A 26,010-nucleotide genomic window follows, 5' to 3' on the forward strand; every position below is an offset into this window, starting at 1 on the left:
TTTGGTGGCACAAGTCTGAAATAAAATCTGATCTGGATTATTTTTTTGAAGATTCCTACTAGGTAGTGCTAACAGATGACCAGCAGTTCTACTGTCTTAATACTGCACAAATTAGGCTCCATTCTCTTCAAAGATGAGCACAGCTATATGGCACATGCTTGAAGTCACTACAGTTCTATTTAATGCAAACAATCGAATTTACATTTTATTTTTCTACCTGATTTGCGTGTTGCTTTGATTACAGCCGCACACCTCCATGACCATCTCTACTGGGTACCTGCCATCGCTGCTCCCCCTAAAGCTGAGTTTACTGTCAAGACTGAGAAACCTATTTGCTTGATCATTTGTGAAATTTATCCAACTCATCTGTAGTTAAATATTACAGTCCATCATAGGCAACTGGACACAGCTATTGCAGCTTGCTAGGATACCTACCAGGTGGAGGGCTCAGTAAGGATGACACTGCATCCTGCAAGAAAACAATCAGGTTCTTGAACTAGCACCTCTGTAACAGCTCAGTCATGGGGTAAGAAAATGGGCTCTACAGTAAAATCTCAGGGGCTAAATTCAGGACAAAATTAACAGTTGAGAAAGAAATTTTATTTCAAGCTTCTAAGGGGGTATTACAAACAATAGAGAATAAAAACATTAAAAACTATTTAAAAAGTAATTGTCCCTTTAAAATAAAGATTCAAGCAAGTTTAACAATGAAGTATGCTATTCAATGAAGTTTTTTTTAAAAAAAAAAGATTTTAAAAGTATTGGTTTTGCTGTATTTGCTAATCCTTTATAAAAAAGCTGGGCATAAATACTTCGTGCATTCATATGCATTATTTGGTGTTTCATATTATATAACTTGGTACAGTATTTAAGATATCACTGCAAAAGAGTTCAAACACAGTGCATTTATAAATAATGGAGTCATTATAAATCACATTGCAAACATACCTTGCCATTTTCGTTGTTACAAATTCAGTATCTCAGTGAAGGTAGGAATAAAGTAGCTACAACAATCAATATCTTGACTTTATTTTTTTTCTTTTTAATATAAAAATGCAGTTCTGGAAACCCACCCTCCTTCTTCCCCCTGCCCAGACATAATGCTTTACTTCTTAAAAATAAAAATAAAGTACTAATTCTATATACATCACATGTACCATACAAAAATGTATCCAAAGTTTCTATTGCTACCAAAGTGTTCTAAATTAAAAGTTACATAAATCTCATTGGAAACAAAAGATTACAAGTTACAAAAAAAATCAAATTACACACAAACCATCAAGTTATTTTATACAATTTCCAATACATTTTTCTCCCAAAGCAAGTTGTCTTCTCATGTGCCTGTATAAAAATGCATATCAATATATTTGTCAATTTTATTTTTCATTATAAAGCAAATTAATACATTTTCTACAATAAATAAAACACAGGGAGGCACACATAACAAAATCAAATCAATGGGAGATAAATGGGATATGGTTTTGAAAGAAATAATGTGCTTGCAGGCTTTAAGCCAGGTTTGTTCAAAACAAAAACAATCTTGTTATTTTGAGCAACAAATGGAGTGTTTTTGGTGATTTGCAAGTGATGTACATAGTATAATTTTTTCTTGATGTCTTTCTCACAAAGTACCCTCCAAAATAATGCAACTGCCTTTCTTAAAATACATATTTGTAATTGTAAATTTACATCAATCTTAAATATGTGGTACTTTGTGCAAAGAGCAACAATTTACACAAACATTCAGAAGTCTTTTTCAGAAGCTACAGACCAAGGAAGAAATGATATAAGCAGCACCATAACGTATATGATTCAGGCAAACATATATTTGATGCCATTTTGATATTACGCTTTAAGATCCACTAAACACCTTAAGCTGGAAGATGGTGCTTAGGTAACTTAACCTTAGAAAGAAAGAAAGAAAAAAAAATAAAAGGCATGGAAACAAAACCCAATTCCCTCCCCAGCAAAATTATAAAAGGAATTAAAGAGCTACTTCTAAAATCAGAATAAGTTAAGTGTTGAATATACATTTATGTACAATTATGAACACTATGAACAAGACATTTTAACAGGTTTAGTGGAAAATCCTCCAAACTACAACACGATAAAATCATTAATCAATATGGCAATGGTGATTTAGAAGAATTGCTCAATATTTCAAGTTTGCAGAACTCAGCCACTGAATCAACAATTAAGGGGTTATATCTTCAATACATTCTTTTAGACAAAGAGGTTCATATTAGTAGAGTTCAAGTCTGTGTGGTGTTTTTCATGCCTTGGTAGAATCTGTTAGTCAATGTCACTGAAGTCACTGACTGGTTCTCCATGGACTCGACTCAGGTGATTCATAGCACGATCAAAAGCAATTCTTACTGCTTTTCGTATGCTCGAGTTACGTCCTTCCATCATCTTTAACTTGTCTATGGTCTCATCTATCCCAAGGGGAACCATTTTGGATTTGGGAAGCCACTGCCTGTATGAAATGGGAAAAAAAAGTATGTTAAATATAGAATAAAATTCAAAAGTTTGTTCAGAAATGTCAGGGCTGCTATATTGTGTTTCTCATATAGTAGATCAGCTTTACTATCTTAAATAAGTGATAAATTCCTTTTAAGATAATACTTACTTGCCTTAAATATTTTAAACCCACAAAAATTAAGAAAGTCTCTTCCACAAAACTAAGAATACATTCCAATTCTATTATACTTATTTAATGACTGATATTAAGCATCAACTCAAAAAAAGAGCATGAAATATTGATGCAGTTTAGTTTAAGAATAGGCAGCAGCAACTAACAATGAATGTGGCTCAAGATTCACCTGACACAGTATTGTTTCTCTTCAGTCTTTTATTTCCATTATTTCAATGATTTTGTAGATGATTAATTTTTGCCTTACATTTAAGGCATCTCAGTTTTGTCCTTATGGAGAAACCTGAACTGTCAAGGAAGTTCTGCTTAGTACACTTTTACCCTTTTACCCTGCAGTATGAAATCCCTCTAACCCAATATTCAGAGTACTTTTCCATTTTAAGCCCCATGAATCTCATTAAAACCTGGGCATAGACGAGTGATAACTAAAACTCTATACTCCATTCTTCTAGTTAAAGGGAAAGAATTCTAAGTATTAATTAAGAGTGTAAACTACATTTACTTCATTTCCACAAATGCTTATCTTAATTCTGTTTGCTCAAGTTACAAATGTTAAGGAGAACAAAAATTAGGTAAACTAATGAATATCTACTGAAGTACGTTACTGTAGTCGGAACCGTACAGAACAGCAGAAGCCATGCTTCAGTTTGGAACACCATTTGGAACCAAACCAACTGCAAATCAGACAGAAAAGTCTGATTTCAACTGATTTTTTTCAACTGAATAAAACTGCCTCTTGAAATAGTGTTTTTTAATTAAAGCACTCTAAACTACAACCCTGTTGTACTAAGCACATACATAGAAACCAAAAAAAATTAAAGAGTCAGTACAAGGATATAGACAGAACAGTAAAGAACAGCAACATCACCACGAGAAGCAGCAGTCTAAGCATTATCAGTTTTAATACAAATCAGAGGGAAGTTTTAAGAAGATATTTTTAACAGAAAGTTTGCCAAGATGCAAGTGGCGAAGGAAACAAATACGGCTATTTGAAAAGGTAGTTGCTGGTATCACAGACTGAGGATGAAATACACCCTGCAAGTGAACGAAAATCATACACATGGATTCAGGAGTAAAAGAGGCAAAAGTCAGTTAGAATGGTGGGTGCCAAAATAATCAGGACAAAAGAGCCATCACCGAAACAAGCTGGGGGGTGGGGGCGGAGGCTAGAAGGGGAAAGGGATGGAAAAGTATTTAGTTTTTCCTGTCCATCTATGCAGAGTATCTGTTACAGACAGCTTTGCATAATATTTGCAAGAGTTAGGGCCACCTGCATATGATTACAAATACAGAAGACTCCCAAGAAAGATCAAGCAGCAATCACGGTAATTATTAAGAAAGTGGCTAGGGAGAGCATGCATTATACTCATGACACCAATAGGAGAGAAAAGGAAAAAAGAATACTAAATATGTTTACATTTGCATGTTCTCCATGAACAAAGGCAGAAGAACATAGAATATCATGGAATCCTGTGCAACTGAACAAAGATGATAATGAAGAAGTACCAATTAATTAAGAAAAGACCTGAAGAGCAGAGAGAGCAAGCCAAAGAATCGTGATCATGCCAAAAGATCTATGGTGACAGAAAAGCAGACACCAGTTCTCAGTCTCAGGCAAGAAGTTATTTAGGTGATAGTGTACTGGGACAGAGAGAGTCCGGAATGGCAGCATTTCTGGACACCACATATCATAAGCTAAAGAGGAAAATGATATCTGAAAGTGAAGAAAATTCAGGAATAAAAACAAAATATAAAAAGATTTAAAGCTAGCTTGACCTGTGTGGAAACCTGGAGAGGGACCGAGAAGAACACAGGAAAATACAGAATTTGATGATGGGAAGAAAAAGAAGTAGATGAAGAACTTCTGTATGTGGCAAAAAAATACCCCAACAAAACAGTAATACACACACGCACAAAGTGATAGTGAAAGGAGAAAATACTGTTTTAGTATGTGATTATCCCTTCAGGCTCCACACAGCATATTGCCAATACTGAAAGAAATGGGAAAAAGGCAGGTTTCACAAAAAAAAAGTCTAGAAAGGGCTAAGAACTTCAAATGAGGGTGTTAATGAAGTATTTAACTAGAGAGGTTAAAAATTGAAAGAAAATGCACTTGAGGAGACTGGGGGGAAAAAAGGTGTTGGGTGTTGTCATTTATAAGGCAAGGCTGATACAGATAAATTATACAGATTATTATCTAAAAAAAAAAAATCTGTTTAGCCAAAGAGGCAATTTACTAGAGCAATAAATGAAACCAGCTTGTAAATCAAACCAAAAGACTACTTAATGACATATTATTTTCTTCCAAACAAACCAAAGAAAGGTATATTTTGGTGATGATACACCTTGGTCCAAGAATAGATTCAAATATTAAACGTTACAGTTGATACTTCCATATGAAATATATACAAAAAAAAAATGTTTCCATTTTCTCTTAGACTAAAGGTACAGATTTTCAAAATTTTAAGTCACTGCATAAAACAATACATTTCAATAACATACCAACTTCTTTTATTGTCAAAAAATAGTACTAAGAATAGTTTCTCATCTGATTTGGTCTGCATTTGTTCTCCAATTTTCAGTACATCCAGAGGTGGCACTGGTATAGTAACACCATTGTGATGGCCAGCAACACGAGGCATCTTAGGGTCAATAATCTGTACAAGAAAAGAAAGGACAGTTTGTAATTTTTAAAATGACATAATTTATTTTAAGGAGGCATTACAAATGAATTTAATTGGAAAAGAATCACACACTAAACAGCCACTGCATATAAAGTGGTTTTGTGTCACACACGTAACTTCTTGACGTAAGCTGAATAGGCACAATGGAGGCACAGCAGTAGATTCAACTGAAAAAGATCTCTCTAGAGCATTTTTTACCCATATCAGTTCTTCTTAAAGTCACATCGGAATTTTACTTAGTGCAATTTTGCAGACTGACAAGCAGGTTTCAGAATGAGAAAGTTCAACTAGTATTTCTAAAAGCTATAACTGGCCTCAAATTTTGGGTCTGATTTTCAGATACCTTAAAGAAACAACCTAGGTTAAGGTAAAAATGTTTGTTTCTGCAAAATACGAGCCTCACACACAGAATTTGTAGGAAAACACCCTCTAAATAAGCAAAAAACATAACAGAAAAAAGAAATCAGAAGCCACTTTCAAATATCTTGCATATCCAATTTAAAGACTCAGTTTTCAGCTAAATATGCAGTTACAGTCACAAATTCTTTCTAAAATAAGGTTTGCAGAAGGGCGAAGTTTCGTTTAATGCTAACATTAAACTAATCAGGCTGATGTAAAACTCCTTTATAGGATCATTATCAAGTGCTCAGCTTCCACCAAAGAGGAGTTATGTTACTCCCTGTCTCTTTCACCCACCTCCTACCCCACAAATTCTTAGTGCTTTTCTAGCAGCCATACTGGCACCAATCTTAACCCACAGTAAACTGATTATGGGAACTAAATGAACAGAAAATTAACACTGTGGGGAGTTTGTAGAAATCAGGAGAAGAACTTCTCTTAACTGAGGTTTAAGTCCTCAATCAACTCCTCACACACCCAGAGAAACACCAGGCAGAAAATGAGCCTTTTGGTCACAATCACCTTACATCTAACACTAAAATTATAACACCATTCAAGAGACAATCAATCACATTTTCAGGATCTGATCCAAAGAGTTCAAGTCACCCACTGAACATACTTAAACTCAAGTGTTCTGAATCTCACCTCCACAGGTTTTAATCTGACTCTGTATGATCACATTTGCTGATGTCCCCAGCTCACATATCTTAAAAGTCATGATTGTCCAGTCTGCCATCTAAAACAAGCCATAGTCCAGAAGCCAATGCTTCTATAAGCCCAAATGCCTGAAGCCAAACACTTCATCAACATTTTCTCTGCAAGCTTTAAGTAGAACTGTATGTCTCCTAAAATAACATGGGCACAACAGCTTTAAGTTTCCAGTACATTCTTCACAAATGCATACATTAATTCGATTTATTTCGACCCTACCAAGATTTTTGTTTCTTCAATCAACTGCAGAATCAGAGTATTTTCACACTCATTTTGCAGCAGAAGACATCTTACAGTTCTAACACTAAGATGCTGTCTAACCAATGCTTAATTAGTTGATTCTTTAAACAAAAATACGTACTGGGAAAACAAGGACTACTGAGACAAGTGTGCTGGTTTTGGTTTGGATAGGTAATTTTCTTCACAGTAGCTAGTATGGGGCTGTGTTTTGGATTTGTGCTGAAAACTCTGTTGATAACACGGGGATGTTTCAGTTACTGCTGAGCAGTGCTCACACACAGTCACGGCCTTTTCTTCTTCTGACACCACCTGTGAGTAGGCTGGGAGGAGACACAGGCAGGACCGCTGACCCCAACTGACCAAAGGGATATTCCATACCATCTGATGTCACGTTCAGCATATACAGCTGAGGATGAAGGAAGAGGGAGATGTTTGGAGTGATGGTGTTTGTCTTACCAAGTTTCCATTACATGTGATGGAGCCCTGCTATCCTGGAGATGGCTGAACACCTGCCTGACCATGGGGAGTTGTGAATGAATTCCTTCTTCTGCTTCACTTGCGTGTGCAGCTTTTGCTTTACCTATTAAACTGTCTTTATCTCAACACATGAGTTTTCTCACTTTTACTCTTTTGATTTTCTTCCCCACCCCACTGGGCTGAGTGAGTGAGCAGCTGGGTGGTGCTCCGTTGACAGCTGGCGTTAAGCCACCACAAACGGTATTACACATCTCAAAAGATAGGCAGGGCAGCAGAGATTATTGACTCAACAACTGACACTGCAATAATTTTAAAAACTGGATGCATGGGGTGAAGAGGACAGAATAAGCCACCTTTATTCAACCTGAATGGGAATTTATTCATTACTTCAAGTTCACACGCTGGTATTTTCAGACCAGAAACAGTGTCACTACCATACTGATGGGGAGCTGTGTACTTACCAGAGCTGGATAAGAAGGATATCCACTGCATTTGGCCCATACCACTTTTAGAGGCTCAAGAACAGATGTTGCAGCATCAGTTGAAATCCACATGCTGCTGTGCCCAACTTCTAAAAAAATAATAATATAAAATTAAAATGTTAGAGCATGAAATCTCAGACAAATCTTCCACAGTTCTTTGTTTCCTCATCAATACCTCATGATCATTAGAATCCATGTATCAAACCAACTTTTCATGCACATATTGATAAAAAGCATGTAAGGTTCGTAACAGCTCTAACTAGTACTTATATAATCCAAGCCTACAGATAAACAACAAGTTTTTAGACATTTCTAGAAACAGCATCTCTTAAAACACCTTAATTCTCAGAATGCAAGCATTTGCAAAATTCCAATAATCCTTTCCCTCTGAAAAAGCTCAGAACGCAACATAAAAACATGGTTCTACAAAAAAACAGTTTATTTTGAAACTACATCAACAATCCTGTCAAAGAAGTGATGGAACTGAACATGCAACTTCACATAGCGTTGATGGGTCATTCTTTAGCACAAATGATAAATGGAGACTTTCCTTTTACTATGTAACTCTTGACTGGACAAAGTGTTCTCTCTTCTGTCAATGTTAACCTGTTCAAATTAAGAACACGCAGAGGGTAAAGCTATTTTGAGTCAAAAGCAGCAAAACGTTCCCCTGCGACTTGCCCCCTGGTCACTCTTGCTTCATCAGTCTGATGTGAATGAAGGGAAAGGCACCACCTAGCCACTGCTGGAAAAAACACCATCACTAAGATTTACTGAGAGGGAAAAAAAAAAAATAAATCTGACAAGAAGGTGGATGAACTGACTAGACAAAGATGGGGACAAAAAGCATGAGAGATCCCAGGAACAGGAGAGCTAGATAAGAATCTTGGATCAGGGAACAAGAAATAGCCAAGCAAAAGGATCAGGCAAGGTTCAGGAGGGACAGCCAGAAGAACACATTGCTACTTCGGCACAACAACTTCCTGACCCTATAAAGGAACCCAGTCCTACAAATCTCAGCACATCTCTTTACACAGCAGCTGTTAATGAAAACCACTAAACAGCATGCGTGTACGGATCATCCAGTGCTCTTGCACACCAAGGACAAGCTCTTACATACATATAACTCTCTTTGAAAACCAAGAAAACCCAGTTAAGCCTAAAAGTCCAAGTCCCAAAAGTCAGACAGAATTCTGAGTCACTTTTGAAATTTTATTTCATCCTCTGTATTTGTATCTCAACATAACCTTTATATTTCAATACAGAACATATTTTTCCATAGTAGTCCTGACTTGTCCAGTACACTGAGTGGACCTGGCTCTGAAGCATACCTCAGTCTCACAAGTCTCAGTATTACAGAAAACAGCACACTTGGCTTTGTGATTGCAGCTGCAGTCCTGTAACACTGTCTGCATTTGAACTACCAGATTTCAGTGTGCGTGCATCACAATGACTACAGCCGTTAACCAAAGCAAAACTGCACCCCGACATTAATTGCAGTATTACAACGTATCATGTCATAGGTTCTGACACAGCATCTTGTAAATAGAAACAAGGTATTCCTTGGACCTAAAGAAAGCATAACTGTAAGCACTGTGTTTCCAAAGCATATCTGCTCTGTCAAATGGAACTGTTTGAGACATTTTGCCAAGAATGAACAACCCTTTATTTAAGTTTCTTTGCAAAATCTGGGACTTTACCAATCAAAGTAAATCACGGTAAAAGTCCAGTTATGCACAGAATGTCATATGCTTTTAGGCTTCTGTAGAATATATCTGAGAACAGAGACAGAATTAAGAAGAGATCAAGGAGAGTTCTGAAAAAACAGGAATTCTTCAAGTTGAAAGTGTTAAATATAAGACTACCCAGGACCAAGTAAGAAAAGCCAACAGAAAAGGTTAATTCCTGTATAGGAGGCCACCATACAGATAATACAGTAAACCTGAGAGTGATGAAGCAGTAGCTGAAAACAGATTAGTTGCAAGAAAGACAAAAATTTATCATATGGGAAGGAAAGAACAGACCAGGGCAAACAAAGAGTCAGATAAAAGCACTAGAAAGACATGAAAGAGTACTGGACAAGGAACAGCCAGCATGAAGGGAAGAAGAGTTGTAAGATCAGAAACTCAAGACAGGCCTGCAAGACAATGCAAAGTCAATGTCCAGCTTCAGCGTGGGATGCGGGAGCACTGCACCACACAAACCTAGTTCTACTTATGGAAGAGACAACTTACCTAGATATTGTAATGCAATTAAAATATGGAAACAGGTGGAAAACTTATCAACAGAACATAGTTATTTCCCTAAAAATCTGGTAACTTACTACTACCCTCCACATTCCTAGAAATTTCCACTTCTTTCCAATTTCATTTTTCTCCTGAATCAAAGAAGACTCATGTCGCACCCATCTGTCACCATGTTTATGCAGAACAGTATATGAGGAGTAAACCCTAAACCAAAAAGCCCAACGAAGAAAAATATTGACAGAACCACAAACAGTGCTTCAGACCAAGTTTTGCTTGTATTACTAGAGTTGATTGATCATTTTAAATACTGCTTATCAATAAAAAAAACCAAAATCAGATCCTATTCCCTTATCTTCAAAGTCTTTAAAGAGTCAAAAGCAGAAACCAGTAGTTTCTGCAATGCTATCAACACTGCTTTCAAAATGCTTAATGTATTTCAGCGGTAAAAATAAGAATGCTAGAATGTGTCAAATAAAAGGACAAAATTACAGTTACACAATATAATTAAGAATACAATTATTCATAGTTACCAGCTGCAATTCTTGCTGCTTTGGCATAGTTTCCATTTTCAATGCATGATATCAATTCACTTCGGTCTTCCAGTGTGTGTCTTCGTATCAGTGCAGGCTTACCTTTACCACATTTTGGTAGGCTGAAACTATGAAAGTATTAATATTAAAACCATGACTTAATAATTACCATTCTTGACTATCAATCAAGACTTTGAAAAATAATTTAAAATTCATCATTACACAGTAAAATCAGAGCAGCAAGCTTTAACAGAGTATATGTAACAAACACAAACAACAAGATAAAAGCCAAAAATCCAGATTCTTTTCACATATGCAGACATGCCTGGTTATCAGCAAAAGACAGTATGCAACTGCTGTACAGGTCATATCTATACACAAAATGAGAAATTTGTTCTCTGCGCACTGGAATTTTCTTTAAGAGAACACAGAACCGGAAGAGCAATTATTCTAGATCAAATCATCCATATTTCACAATTACAGGAAATGCAATATTAAAGTCTCTCTGCTTCTGAAAGCCTGTTTGACTGGAGTCTATTAACATCCTTCCCTTAAACAGTTTAATACCAATCTTGAACACATGTATAAAGCTGACTTTTTTTCCTCCAACAGATTTACCCTATACCTCTATATGCCCCATCCTCATAGCCCAGGACTGAAGACAGCCACCTCGTACCCAGAGATCAGTGTGCTTTTGGAAGATGTGCACCATTGGTGATGGAGAGTTATTTATCAATGGTGGCAGAGGTGACCATTCTGACAGTCCTGTGGTTAACAACAGACTTCAGAAAGGGAAGGCGAATAGTTGGTGTTGTACACCACTGTACGACCATCACTGCAGTAACCAGCCAGCAGTCCAAATCACAGACTGCTAATCTACAGTTCCACAGCTACTGAATTTACTTTCCCTGTATGCAAGATACTGCTTTGAAAATGGCTTTTCTCCTCCCCTCACCAAAATAAACACACCCATTTTTAGTGTTCAGGATTAGGAAGGTACTTAACATATTATATGCATAATAACGTATATGTATCTATACAGAAAAGAGAAACATAGTCAAGTATTCTTTTTTCTAAAATTTATGCAATCCTCCAATATGGGTCACAGGCAGTATAGAAAACTGATATATTCAGTCTCAAATTTACATTTCAGATTTACAGTTTTACCTTGAGTTACACAAAAGACTGTTACTAGATGAAATGCTAGATTCTGATGCACAGCGGCGACGTGGTTCAACTTTTCTTCCTGGCGTATCATCTAATGCTCTATCTTTACTTTCATCTCCAAAACCATTTGACAGACCTACAGCATAACACAAAAATAAACTGCATCAAACTGGAAACTACACCATTTTCATTAACACCTTTTTGTATTTGCACATTGTATCATGATTGTTCTGTACTTCAGTATTTTGATGTGACCAAAAAAGAAAAACATGAACATTAAGAAAATATACCATTTCCAAACACAGTATTATAAATAGGAGGTTCCTGTAGTCCATAATTTAAAGACAGCATGGAAATTTAGGTAACATAAAAAACCGTGAAGATTATAACATGGGAAATACCAAATGGAATATCAAATCAGTCTTTGTATGTAATGTTTCCAGCTATTAAGACAGGCTGCAGAAGTTGAGTAGAAAAAAAATAAGGGGAAAAAAAAAAAAAAAGGTTACAAACCAGGCAGATTTACCAACTCAACAAGAGACCCATTCAAATACAGTGTTACAACTCTAAGCCAATACATACTGAAAATCCCTTTCCAACACTGGAAGTAAAGAGGGGTAGGGATTCCCTTCTGATGCTCTCTCATTCTTCCTGAAAGTCTTTCCATTTTGGTAAATTCAGACTGACAGTATCATGCCTGGTTTTGGTGAACAACAATCATAACATGTGTGTTACTGTTTTGACTGTGTTTCCCTCGCACAAGTTTATATACATCCAATAATATTGCATTTTTATTTCATAAGTGTAATGAATACTTAAAAGGCTTTTATATACAAGCTACTGATTGGATGGGCTGCTACCAATCCTGCTCTGGGTTTGCTAATTCACAAACAGCACAGTTACTATTAAGCCATTTCTATAATTGGCTAAAGAGACAAATTAAGAGGTTTAAGATAGCATTCTAAAGACGTTCCCAAGAGAATGGGGGAAATCAGAACTAAAAAAGAAAGACTCCAACAGAGTCTCAAGACTATCAACAGAAATGAACTGGCTAAAGACAATGGTACTAGTCTGCAACCAACTACTGCGAGCTGTAGACTGCAAAGAGAACAGAAGTTTAACATGAATTCAACTCTGAGCACTTACTTCCTTACAAGAAAGTAAAAGTTTTTACTTATGGCATATGACTAGCATGTTTCTCATAATGCAAAAAAGAGCTACCCATCCCAGCCATCCTATTATCAAGAGTCTTAGAAGTCATGAGTTTGTTCACTCAGACATAGTCAAATAAGCTTATGCAACTTCACCTGCCTCTCCATAGAGCATTTAGACGAGGAGACAATTACAGCAGAACTCCCTTTTCTAAACTCTAATTTTTCCAGTCTGTTTGCTACAAAACCTCCGCAAAGAAGGCTGACAACTAAGGAACTTGAGCTCTGCAAGTGACTTTGTATGACCCAGTTGTACCTCAAGGCATTTCCACACAGTGATTTAAGGGATTTCCCGCTCCATGCCCAGGAGACCTTCCATTTAGGCTATTAACACAATTTTAGATTTTTAGGAGAAAAAGGAGGATTTATTCAATGGTTTGAAAGATTTACAGATAAGTATTCTCTTTTATTTAGTTGGCAGTGGAGAACATTTATTTAAGAATGGCTGTTATGTAACTCCTATATTTGCCTTTGATTTCATAGACAAGAAGAAAATGATAAAGGAAGCATTGTTTGCGTGTTCAAGCACCAGGCTACATGCTATTGATTAATCTTGTTCTCATTCTCAGCAAGTCAGTACAAACAGCAGGAGATTAAGAACTACTTCAGTCCTAGACTATGCTGGAAGACCTGTCAAAGCAAAGTATTCTTGATGAGAAAGCTTAAAATCCCCTATAAACTATCACAGCACACTTCACATAGCATCTGAAATGAAAAGATGAAAAAGCATTGTGCAAAGATAAAAAGATCTCTTAGGTCTCTGTAAATAATGTATTTTTTATTCTTAGATATCCTGTCAGACCTATTTTTCAAGTGAGGTGTAAGAACCGTTTTTGTTTTCATTCTGCCACAAGCCAGAGACACATTACTCAAGTTATCATTCAGGCATCTAGCGAATATAAACCAGCTATCAGCAGAAACAAGTTAGATCACAGATAAAAATTTAAATTTGAAGACACATCAAGTAATTATTGCTACCAGAACCAGAGCCCAGTTCAGGTTCCCAGTGGACTGAGAAAGTGGAAGTAAATGCCTGTTTTTTCTTGTAAGAGTACGTATAAAATGTTTAACCATATGTATGCCAAATATGACTTGGCTACATATCTCTATGTATACTGGTTCTGTAAGCATATGTATATCCAGGACAAAAACACCCAAAAAGTTATGGAGTAGCTTCACATTTTAATGCTTCCATGAGTTTGACTGTGCTGCCACTGAAATGGACATTTTGGTGCTCTCAGTCCCTTGCAATGGTTTATTCTCATTGTCATCGTATCAGTACCAAGAAATATATGGTCAAGGTGTAACACAATGGACACAGTAACCATGTGATTCCTTGATTGCTGATGCTGAGAAACAAGGGATGCAACAGAAACATGCAACTATAGCGATGGAGACAGATCTCTGCAGTGGTAGTCCAGTTTTATGCCAGTTTAAACATAACCTACGAGTTTATGATTCATTTAATTCAATAACATACGTTTTTAAGATTACAGTAAGCAGAGTTTTTTCAATCATCCATAGAATGTTTACTAGCAGGGGAAAAGAAACCTGACAAATCAGGAATACTAAAGTGCTAAAGAATTTAGAGCTTCTCAAACATATTTCTCTCTTGCTTGTGGAAGTACAAAAAACAAAGAACACGCAGGCTATTCAGCAGGAGTAATTTTCCTGAATATCAAGCTCTGATTGACATGAGCTTACACAATCCATGAGATTCAAGGTTATACAGACCACTTTTCAGAAATTATAAGGAATAGGCACTATTTTAAGAAAGGAGGACCTCAATGCTTATTTTAAACAAAACATGCTCATATCTAGTCATCGACGCAGCAGTTCCCAAGTGATCTTGTAACTTGCCAGAAAAATCCAGGCAATAAAATATAAGTACTTTATGGAATCACTGATGTGCAAAGAATAAACAGATATACTACATTTATATGCTATAACTGGAAATTTGAGTCTTTTTATATCATTACAAAGCTCTTTTTCCCCATGAATCAATAAACAGCGAATCTCCTGTAGCTACTAGAGTAACTGAGATTAAAGAAGAACCCCATTTGCTTTAAGGAATGTGCATTTTATTGGTTGAAAAGAGATTACTAAGAAGGTCAAATAAAGAAAATCCATAGGAGAAGTAACTAATCCTGCTTTTACAGATTAGTAGCCTGAGTAAGCTTGCAACAAACCTCTATGGGCCACTTATATATGCCAAAAGATCCTGCTTTTGTTAGATCAAATGAGCTTTCTCTGCAGTCATAGAGTGAAACTTTATTGGGTCAGGTACTGAACATACACGAACTGCTTTGTCACCAGCACCCTTGATTTAGAACACCACCGCTCAAAAAAAAATACCAAACATCAAACTAAAAGCTTTTATTAGTGGATGATTTTATCTTTCACTCTTTAAGTTTCTTCAAAAGAGCAACAACTGTGAAGTAAGATGGAGAAAAAAAAAAAAAAGACAAAGATGATCAGCTTGATACTTTTTCACAGGTTTCTCACTGCCCTGAAAATTGTATTTATCAGGGAAAGTTTCAAGTTTTTCTCAACAGTAGCAGTTTGCTCTTAAACTGCAATTAAAACATTCATTGACTACCTACATCAAGCAAGTTAGAATCTTGTTGCCCATAACAAATTAATGGAAGTACGAAAAGATAACTGAAGAAAAACAGCAAGGTTTGGAAAAAATGACAGAGAAACAAAACTCAGTGTAGTCCAAGGAGCATCATGCTCCATGAATGTACAAAATGCCGCCACAGAATTATGCATTTCAGCATGTAATCACATCTTGCAGTTCTGCTGAAACAAAAATAAAGCAGCAAAACTTGTATAAAATGATTCTACAGCAATTAAAAATTTGGATTTGCTTGATGCAAAACTAAGCACATTCAAATGTAAGATGAAGTGCTGTATTAAAACCACAGCTGAAGAGCTGAGAAATGATGAGAACTGTTAAATAATTTCAAGCCCTAAAAAAACAACTGTACACAGCACAACATCAACTATGTAACACTATTTAGATTCATTTTACCAAGCAAGGACTAAGCAAGTCCTGACTTGTGCACTTACCCAGCACCAGTGACGTTAGTCTTCATTAAAGAAAAATGGGTATTTCACTAAAACTATATAAATGCACAAATATAAGTAAAACATTTTTGTACATTTCTCCGAGTAAGATTAGACTGTTTTTTGTGGAAGGGAAGAGGACCGAGATGAAACATTCTTAACTAATCTGCTCTCACAGAGCATGTTCTGGGAATAAGAACGCTGGGACTGGTAAAAATCTGCGACCAACTTGTGTCACATATACTACAACACGTACAACTTTATAACTTACGGAAATGGGGCAATATATTGAATGAAGAGCATAGTATCATATATGTCAAAGACTTCCTCCAACAGTGTTCATATTTTTTTTTGTTTTAAGGATGGCTGGTGTCTTCAACATGATCCAAAATAATTACTTCAAATGTAATTGTCTTTCTGTGTTCCAAAATGATCATTAAATTGAATTCCATTCCATGTTGAGGATAACATAAAATAATTAGGATCCAAAGAGATAAATACCCAGTATGATATTAGTTAATATGAGAACCTGGAAGACAGTGAAAAAGCCATTAAGTCTCTCTGAAAGGAAAACAGAGGTTTCAAATAAATAAGCCATCCTTACAGCAGTGTCCGGAGACAGTGAGAATGATACAAGTGTTCCACATATTTTAACGCTAATACTCAGCTGAAGTTTCAAAAGAGGCAAAACTAGACTAAAAGTTTCACTTTGATTCAGACATCCTTCTTGAATAAGAAAATATATTCAAGGCATTAAAAGCATAGAATACAGCCTCCATGTGCAAGACAGGCATCAAGAACATCGTATTGAAACGTATTTAAAAATTCCTCCAGCTAGAGTAAGAAGGGCGATGACCCTAATTTAAGAGGATTTATATATACAGGTACACACAGACAGGATAAAGGAATACTTTAAGGTAATAAATAACCCAAAGTTATTGTATTCTTAAATATGCAAACCTTGAAAACGGGTGTATTTGCAGCAATAGGAAGGTATCCATAAAGTTTTTTAGAAGTCAACCTTGAAGTAACCCTATAAATGTCTACTTCCACCAGTAAATTCTGGAGTGCAGTAAGAATATCACACACAATCATTCTTTTCAGAATACAGAGATGAATATCTCAGTACATAGAGGTTTACAGTTCTTAAAAGAGTCTCCAGTGTGCCAACAATGGGAGCCAGTTACTCACAAGGATGATAACGTTTGCTGTGAAGAGTACCCTTGGAAATGAAGCTTTTAAAACTTGATTAAAATTTGGTCATGGTCAAAGATAGCAAAGAAAGCTCTGTGTGAGCCCATGACGTGGCACTTACACACTAAACAGGAGCACCTTTCAAACCCTAAAGAGAAAAATTTCATCTTTTTCTGTTTAAGTAGCATGTGATGAGTACAGCTTGGTGGCTCAAAAAATAGTCAAAGTTCAATAAGTTGCAAAAGAACATTTAAGAATTTATCCTGTAACTACTAATTTGCTTCAAAATCTGGGAATAAGAGGTGCCTCTGGCTAATCAGATGAAAATGTGCTAAAACAGCTGAATATAAATTGTGCAACAGAAAGGAAAAAGAATCAATGTTTAATCACTTCACCTTATACAAGACAAGGACTGCCTGTTGCTCTGTGCACTACAACAATAGGATCACTGTATTGTATGACGATTGTTCAAGACATTTGAAAATATTCAAGTGGGAGGCAACACTAGTAGAGGAGTTTGACAACTTTCCAAAAAAATATGAAAAGAAAATAAGAGCATACAAGCAGAAACATTTATAAAAAAAAGTTCTACATCTTCTTCTCGAGGGTATCAGCTGTTCTAGTTGTATAGAAAAGACTGATGACAGTAGTAGTATAGTAGAAAATGCCATTGAAACGTGCAAGCACAAAACTTGAAGAATTTAAAACTTTACAAATAGAATTCTTTATTCAGCTCTAGCTTATATGATTTATGACATGTGAACCACACAGAGATGACGGTAAAATATAAGATTAAAGTTCCTGAATCACACATAGATCAATGGGTCTGTCATTCAGCATCCAAGAAATACAATTTTAGAAAGTCAGTAATATTTAGGACCGTCTACCTCTAATTTTCTAGGCAAGACGAAGGATTTAAGATCAGAATCTTTTTTCCAAACATTTTTTCTGAACTATACAGTAATGCGAACAGTAAGGAGCCTCTAGAAAAAATACTTTCATATGCATTCTTCACTTGAAATTTCTATTTAATCACCTACAAAATCCTGATATAAATTAAAACAAAGAAATCTCAAAGAGTGATTAAAAACTTACATCAATAAAGACTATTTTCATACTTGTATAATGACAAAGCATGATAATTACCTATTGCTATATATTGCATAAACAAAAATCTAGTGCCTAGCAGTCTTTCAGAGCAGCCCAGCAGGACCTACAAAGGCAGGCTATTCCTTTTCCTAAACGGAACTTATTTTTCATAATTACTATCTAAAGGGTTTCATTATAAAATTTATATCTAAGTAATTTTTATATATATATATATATATACACACACATGTATATATACATATATATACATGTATATATATATTTTATATATATATATATAAAATTTAATCTAAAGGATGTTTTTTTCTTCTTTGAAAGTAAATGTTTCCCTGTAATTGTGAGAACACAATTGCTGGGCATGGTATCCAAAGAAAAGGAACCAGACACACAGGTGAACTTCAGAACTCTCTTATGTAAGTGCATCCAGCAATTTTACACTATTAAAAAGGAAACAAATAATCTACCATTTATTTGCCTTTTACAGCTATTTAGAAAATTGATTCTTAATTTGTGCCTCATTCTAGAACAGGGAAGAGAAATTGAAACTAAAGTTGCCACTGAAAGAAAGGAAGGCAGAAATGTGAGGTGACACAGAGGACACCACATTAAACTGCAAGTCCTTGCATTAACCAGTTACCTCATTAAGTTGCAGAGTTGCATTTTTGAGCCCATTTTCCAGGCCTTTTGAAGCTTGAGAGGTATTTCACAGAGAGAGGAAAACTTCAAGTGATTCAGCATAGAAAGATCCAGTGCTTACTACAGGCATTGAACAGTCTCCCTCTATGACAGCTTGGTCTGTACTTGGGCAAGCAGACGATCTGAATCCTTTCAGAAACTGTAGCATCGCACTAAAAAATTATTCCAGCCTAGCAAAAAATGAACAGTGACTGCAATCCTAAAATTGTCTTCCTGGCTTCACCGGAAGGAGCTTCAAAGACAAAACAGGATGTTTCACTGCTTGTGCAGTCAACCTGACAGTGCTTGAAGCATCATCAAGTGAAGACAATCCAGGGCTATTAAACATTAACCTGGCTTTGCTATTTTTAGGCTGACCTGCACATTCACATCTTTGTATCTAATCAGATTAATGTATAGTATGTTTTTTTTTTTTTCACCTCAGACCTAAAATACTTCTATTAAAAAAACCCAACAAACTAGAACTCAGGAGTACTTAGCCATTTTTACCAGCCAAAGTTTAGTTTTCAACATCTACTTTCGTCTCCATTTTTTTCCAATGACACGTTGTAAGAAAGAAATTTCTGAGGGACAGCTATATCATTACATCTTTGGTGGAAGGGGAAAAGGGAAAAGTAAAAGAGGAAAAGAGAAAGAAGGGAGGAGGAGAGAAAGAAAAATGTAAGCAGGGGGAATGTTACCACGTTAGGATAGCATGGCCTGACAAAGTCCAACTGACAGTACAACCAAGAATGCTGTTTTGGTACCTATAAACACAACTTTGTATCAAGTATTTAACCTATTCTTGTGTAATGTATGTTTCTTTTTACAGGATACCTTCTTATGTGTACACTTCCTCCCACAGCATGAGCAGAATGCCATTTCCCAGCTACTCTATCCGTAGAAATGCTTATGCAATCTTTTCCATTTGAGAAGTATGCACAAGGATATACACAATACCACAGTTCACATGTCATGTCTGCTGTATTGCTTCTTGAAGCAACTATTCCAATTCTACTTGGCTCAAGGATCCCTTATTCCTATTTGGCATTTCCAGGCAAAAATGAAACCTTGACTGTGTCCCGGCTTGAAAGGGTGAAGCTAATCTCTTCCCAGGAGCTTTTGATAAAGAAGCCTAACAACTGGGTAAACAGGTTTTTCTTTGACAGTATATTGGGTAACTGCCACAAATTATTTTTTTTTTAAGCAAACTTTCCCTCATGGAAAGGAGCCTTAAGGACAGAGTTTTCCTTTTACTTCCCAATTCTTAATTTTGCTTGCAGTACTGCCTCAGCAGAAACCAAACTGGTCATTTTCCTTCTGACTTTGTAAAACTCATTTTGAGACTCCGTTTTTATAGAGCACTTATGTCCAGCACTCCAGGACAGAAAGATGTCCTGCCTCATCTAAATGCTTGTGGAAGATCCTTGGTTTAGAACAACATATAGACAAAGAACAGCGACATAAAAGTGAATGATCAAAGGCTGATGAAACACTTAGATGCTCTTGAATTCTGAAAAGTTTGTTCTGTCGCAACAGAAAAGGGTAGAAATATATCACAAATGAAGGATTACCAATTTTATTTATTGGTTTATGATTTAGTAAGCTTTCTTTTCTACTTTAGGTGAATATAAGCCATTGTACAGGAAAATAATGAGAAGTAACGCTTATCCAGCTGACTTAAGTAATCCAGAAATCAGAGCTACATCTCAGGATGGAAGGATTCAGAGAGCCTGTATGCTACAGCAAGAGAGTACATTCTACCATCATTACTCTTTATTGAGGACCTTCCTCTACACATGTAACCACCTAACGTATTCTCATCTAGGGGGAAAAGGGGAAAGAAAAATAAAAAAGGAAACATCAACAAATCACCCGACACATCTTTTCTGAGAGACATCCATCTTGCAGTCAGTCATACCACAGAAACTGTCTCCCTCTCTCTCCAGTCACAGCAGAATTGAGCTCCAAGTCACCTGTAGTTTTGACTTCCAGGTTCAGTACCTGAAGTTAAGTGTTGGAGTCACTGGATTAATTTTTATCATCATCCATCTCTTAAATCAGACCTATAGGTGAGTATGTGAGGGTTGGATCAGATGACCTTTAAAGGTCCTTTCTAACCAAAATGATTCTACGATCCTACGATATTATAGAAAAGCCAAATATAACGTGATTTGGTCAACTCTTATGTACCTGATACAAGGGACTTCACAATAACCAAGCCTGTGAATTTCAACACAGATCATCTATACTCAGCCCCAACACCATGGCAAGTGTGTTCTTAATTTATAAGCATAGTGTGGATCTCCAAATCCAGTCTCTTTTTTAATACCTTCAATAAATGCCACAGTTTTCTGTTTACCATCTGCACCACACAGAAAAATTAGTGTTAAATGCCACAGATGAAACATGTAGAGGACTATGACATTTTATTTTCCAGAAAGCCAAACCTGGGCCAAGAAATGAACTAAGCATTCAAAAAAAAATGAAATGCCAGGATACAGTAGAAGGCTTTACAATTCTACAGCATCAAGAAAAACAGGAGGGCATCTAGAAATACTTTTTATCATTACAGAAAATTCAGTTATGCTGATCTTAGAAAACACAGCTATTTTTAGTTGGGTGCTAATAATTAGTATCTTTAAAATAACCCAAAAGATAGTAGTTTCAAAGAAATTAACAGGTTTAAGACCCAAGAAAAATTTCTAAAATATTAATGCATATTATAACTTACACATGCACACACTTCACAAGCCTTGAAAAGGACAAAACCCCCACTTATCTAGTTGTTCATCAAGTCCCACTGTTCTTGACCATGTCGCTCAAAATTCTCTCTATTCTAATAATATAAAATCAAGAAATAAGCCAAAGATTTTTAACAGCAAGGAAGTTACTAGTACGGTTCTTTAGATGATAGAAAACCAAGAGGAACATTTGTTATCTTAAATGTGACTGCAACCTCTGACTGGTATAAAATAATTTCCTTCCCTCTCTTTCTGCCTTATGCACTTATTTTATTCCACATGTATTACAAAAATCCTCTCCTATTTCTCAAAATTTTACCATAAATTAAATTGGCAAAAATTTCAGTAGAGTTGCCAGAATTTCTGTCTAAAGCTCAAGTGGGCAAAATACAAATAAAGAAATGGAGCATTGTTATTTTCAAATTTCTTTCCTGAATTTGCGTGATTTTCTTCGCAAATGGTCGAAGTTTCTCAGCAGCCTACCATCCCACTAATACAAACCCCACCAAAACCACCCAAAAAACCCCAAGTGAACCAAAAAAAACCACAACCAAACACTTGTCAAAAAGAAGGAAAAAAAAATGCACTAGGATCTCCCCCATTAATTTTGGAAGCATTCTAGTCAAACTTCACTTTCTCAGGCTCTTCAGTGCTCATGGGCTGCTGTGCAGCCTGGTTTTGTCCTGACAGCTCAGCAGTCAAGTGGTCCTGTAGTCCCCGTGTCTCTACACTGACAAATTTAACAAGCCAAGGGATAATTCCTTTTAGGCCTTCACAATCTCCAATGCTTTGTTTGTTTTCACATACACCTTAAAATGTTTTATGTTTCGAAACTTCCCAAAGGCAGGCAGCTGAAGTTTTTGGACATCATTAAGTGCTTAAATAACTGAATTTCTCATCAGATTTTACAGGAAACAATCCCTATGCATTTGAAGAAAAAAAGAAAACAAACCGTTTTAATTCAAAGCATAAGGAATCTGGATCTGACAGTACATCTAGTCAAACTACTCCATTTTACTCATGAATATCTGTATACACTATCATTCCTATCTATGTTAACCAGATGATTAATTATGCCAATTGTTTTTTTCACTGAGCAACCTCTAGTCTAGTTTGTTATTCACTTAGTGGGCATAAGTTATGTTCTTAATATACATATTTTACTTTCATTTCTTCCATTTAGAGAATGGTAATCAAATGCCGCACATATGAAACTTGACTTCTAATCAAATTGGCCTGTGCTCCAGAGAGCCAAAGATTCATTAGTAATCAAGTATTGAAGAATTAAAAAAATAATCTGTGTTCCATTTTACCCCAGATATAAGCTCTATCCTTATCACACCAAATAAAATTAAGTGGTATTCACTACAATACTAAGTTATATCAAAGTGGAATTCATATACAGGTTAATTGCAGACAGTTCTGAAGAGCCATCAAACGTTTTGCAGCAATCTCAAAGTCAGGCCAACATTTACTAATAAGATTTAATATGGTATAATTACATTTGTTGTATACTGACAACAGCATGCAAAGATATATTAAGAAATTATAAATTCCCCTGCCCCCCCTCCAATGCTGTGCTTTTTACTGTATTGATACTCTAATTCAGTGATCCATGTTATAAATATTTATTTACATCCATTTCAATGCCTTTAGAAAATCTGTGTAGCCGAAAGCAAGAAGAATGACAAATAATTATATGTTTCACTGAAATTTTCTATTACTTCTATCTCGCCAAGAAATAATAGAAAACCAACATACTGTGCTATAATAATCACTATTTGCAATTCTAATTCTATGATAAGTTAAAGTGATTGCTTATGATAGTATATTCTAAATATTTAGCTTCTAATCAAAATAGAAGGTACCAACACAATAACAGTGAATTACTATCCTAAACTTATGAAAGCTTAAAGGTGATGGATAAAACCAAGAACATGAAAATTTGATCTGAACCTAATCTGGCATTTTAAAATGTTTAAAAGGTATCTTAGACCAGTCACGTGTTCCAGGACTTTATCTCACCTACACACAACTGATAAAGGCAAATTTTCAAACGATTGGTAAAATCTACCTTCTATCCATTAATCACCTTTTTTCCTCAGACGCAATAACTGCACCAACTCATTTCCTGATGAAAAGGATTAGTATTTGTAACCAAGTGGCAAGGTAAGTATACAACCGATATTTTGAAAAGGTCATTGAACTTGTTGCAGTTAATATTTGACATGCCTGAACTTCAAGAATCATATGTCGTTCTCTGATGATGTGAACAAAATTTCTGAAGTAAAAACAATCTATCTGCTTTTTGAAATTGCTAGATACCATACAAAGCAAAGCCAAGATACATCAAGTGCGTATAGAAAATTTTTGAACACATCTCTTGACTATGTAGTTGTCAGTTTCCACATATCAACTATGGAGCAAGATGTGCTATATAAGTAATTGATAATGCTCTACTAGAACACTCTGAAATTAGAATTTAAGGTTATATTACACTATTGCTTCACATTTGTTAAACAAAGATTCATAAAGGGGGCCAGAGTAATAAAGTGAACCGCTTTCAGTCCTCTTCGAAGTTTAAGTCATGTTGTACAATAGTCTCCCTATTTCTGAAAAAAAGCTAGTATTTCAGTAATTATTTTGTATATGAGTAACAACAACACATGGGATACCATACAGTGTGCTGATAGATCCTGTATGTGTCTTTCTTGAAACTAACTGGCAAGCACACCAGCCTCAAATGTAATTCAAGAGAGCATAATGAAAGGCAGTCTATGAGAATAATGAAGATCAAAGTAGCTGCAGTTTTAAAATCTGGTGTTTTTTTTTTTTTTTTTAAATGGCCAAGGATTAAGTCAGTTTTCCTGTATAATAAAACGACTTCTTCTCCAAAGAAATAATTCACAATATTCAAGATAAAATGTTCAAGGAATTAGTAGTAATTCCTGGTCTCATCTAGCACAAAATGATTAATTGTGTGTGTGATAAAATACAATCTGTATACATGTACATAATAAAATTATCTAGATGACACACTGGTAAATCAGAATATTTGGAAACCAAAGCTGTTTACATCATTAATGGAGATCAACTCATTTCTATCATTACACTATCTTAACATGATATAAGATATTTTTTATATATATATATATATGTAAATAAAATATGATATATGATATAATACCTTCCTACTTCAGAACTCAAGTACCAAATCAAGTCTACATGGTCTTTCCAAGATGTTATGAAAAGGAATGGAAACGGGCTTTCCAAAGAAATGAAACAAAGAAACAGACATATAAATGAAAATATTTTCCCTGCCAACAACTCTTATTTTCTCATGCTATGATTCTAGCATTGGAATAATTTTCCTCCTTACTTGATGATTAAAAACAAAATCTCATAAAAAAAACAAAAAAAACCTCCAAAAAACAACAAAAAAACATGAACTAACCAAACACCGAAAGACCACCCCCCCCAGCCCCCTCCCCCAAAAAACCCGACTAATAATTTAAAAACTCACCATAACAACAACATAAAACATTCACAACAAAACTCCAAAAAAAAACAACCTTATTTTCCCCTCCAACCCACAAAAAACACAAACAGCTTTTGGAGTACACAACAAATGTTAAATTACATTCCTATTTCTTTCATTCAAAAGCACAAAAAAAACACATGCTGTTTTCATACCTGCATATGAGTTATCAACATGACAATGAACAGAGTATTTATTTCAAGGGTAATATATGTCATAGCAATGGCCATGGATAACATTACGGAAACTTATTTAAGTAATTTCTTTATGCTGCTGTTCTTCCTCAAAGGGGGTTTTACTCCAGCTTCTCCAATAAACAGAACTATGGTTCACTTAAACTGTACTATACCAATGTATCAGGATAGGGGTTTTTTTAATGTTCTTTAGAGAAGTCTCACTAAGAGTGTAATCCTACACCTAGATTCTTCAACTTCATTTATTTAAAAGGCACAGACTACAGAAAACAAACACAGGAAATGTCATTATAGTTTGGGATTTTAACACTTGCATAAATTACATGGGTATACAAAGCACCGCATACACAGACATAAGTTAAATAACGTGAAAATACGCTTGGAGTAAATACTACAATAAAATGAAGTAATACACGGAACATGTATTTTCCATGCTCCTCTTTATAAGAGTTCTAATTTTGGCACCACATTGTGAGGTTTCCATGTAATTTAACAGGGAATTTCCAAAAAAGCAGGTGATTCACCTTTCCTATTCACTGCAACAAAAGGAAGTAGAAAACAGCTCAAAACAAACAAACAAAAAATAAGCCACCCATGGATGTGAATTTGAAGATTCCATTGTTAAAGTGAAAACTGCAAAAGTAAAACTTGATTCACTAAGTCTAAATTGTATAGGGCCAACACAA

The 26,010-nt window shown here is 35.5% G+C and overlaps 1 protein-coding gene across 5 annotated transcripts in view; it reads right to left on the reverse strand.

Moving 5' to 3' along the window:
* Positions 1-578: 578 nt before the first annotated feature.
* BRD1 (bromodomain containing 1) overlaps positions 579-26,010 on the reverse strand; it is a 60,232-nt gene continuing 34,800 nt past the window's right edge. For 4 of the 5 annotated variants that reach the window (XM_082076155.1, XM_082076154.1, XM_082076153.1 and 1 more), the window contains 5 exons: positions 11,590-11,725; positions 10,423-10,550; positions 7,626-7,735; positions 5,156-5,310; positions 579-2,476 (listed from right to left, as the gene is read on the reverse strand). In XM_082076155.1, coding sequence (XP_081932281.1) covers positions 2,293-2,476; positions 5,156-5,310; positions 7,626-7,735; positions 10,423-10,550; positions 11,590-11,725 — 713 coding nt within the window. In that variant the 3' untranslated portion in view covers positions 579-2,292. Of the gene's footprint in view, positions 2,477-5,155; positions 5,311-7,625; positions 7,736-10,422; positions 10,551-11,589; positions 11,726-16,199; positions 16,399-26,010 lie in introns of those variants that run through there. The other variant, XM_082076157.1, reaches the window with a different exon arrangement.

This window comes from Streptopelia decaocto (genome assembly GCF_964273445.1).
Source record: "Streptopelia decaocto genome assembly, chromosome: 1".
Lineage (NCBI taxonomy): Eukaryota > Metazoa > Chordata > Aves > Columbiformes > Columbidae > Streptopelia > Streptopelia decaocto.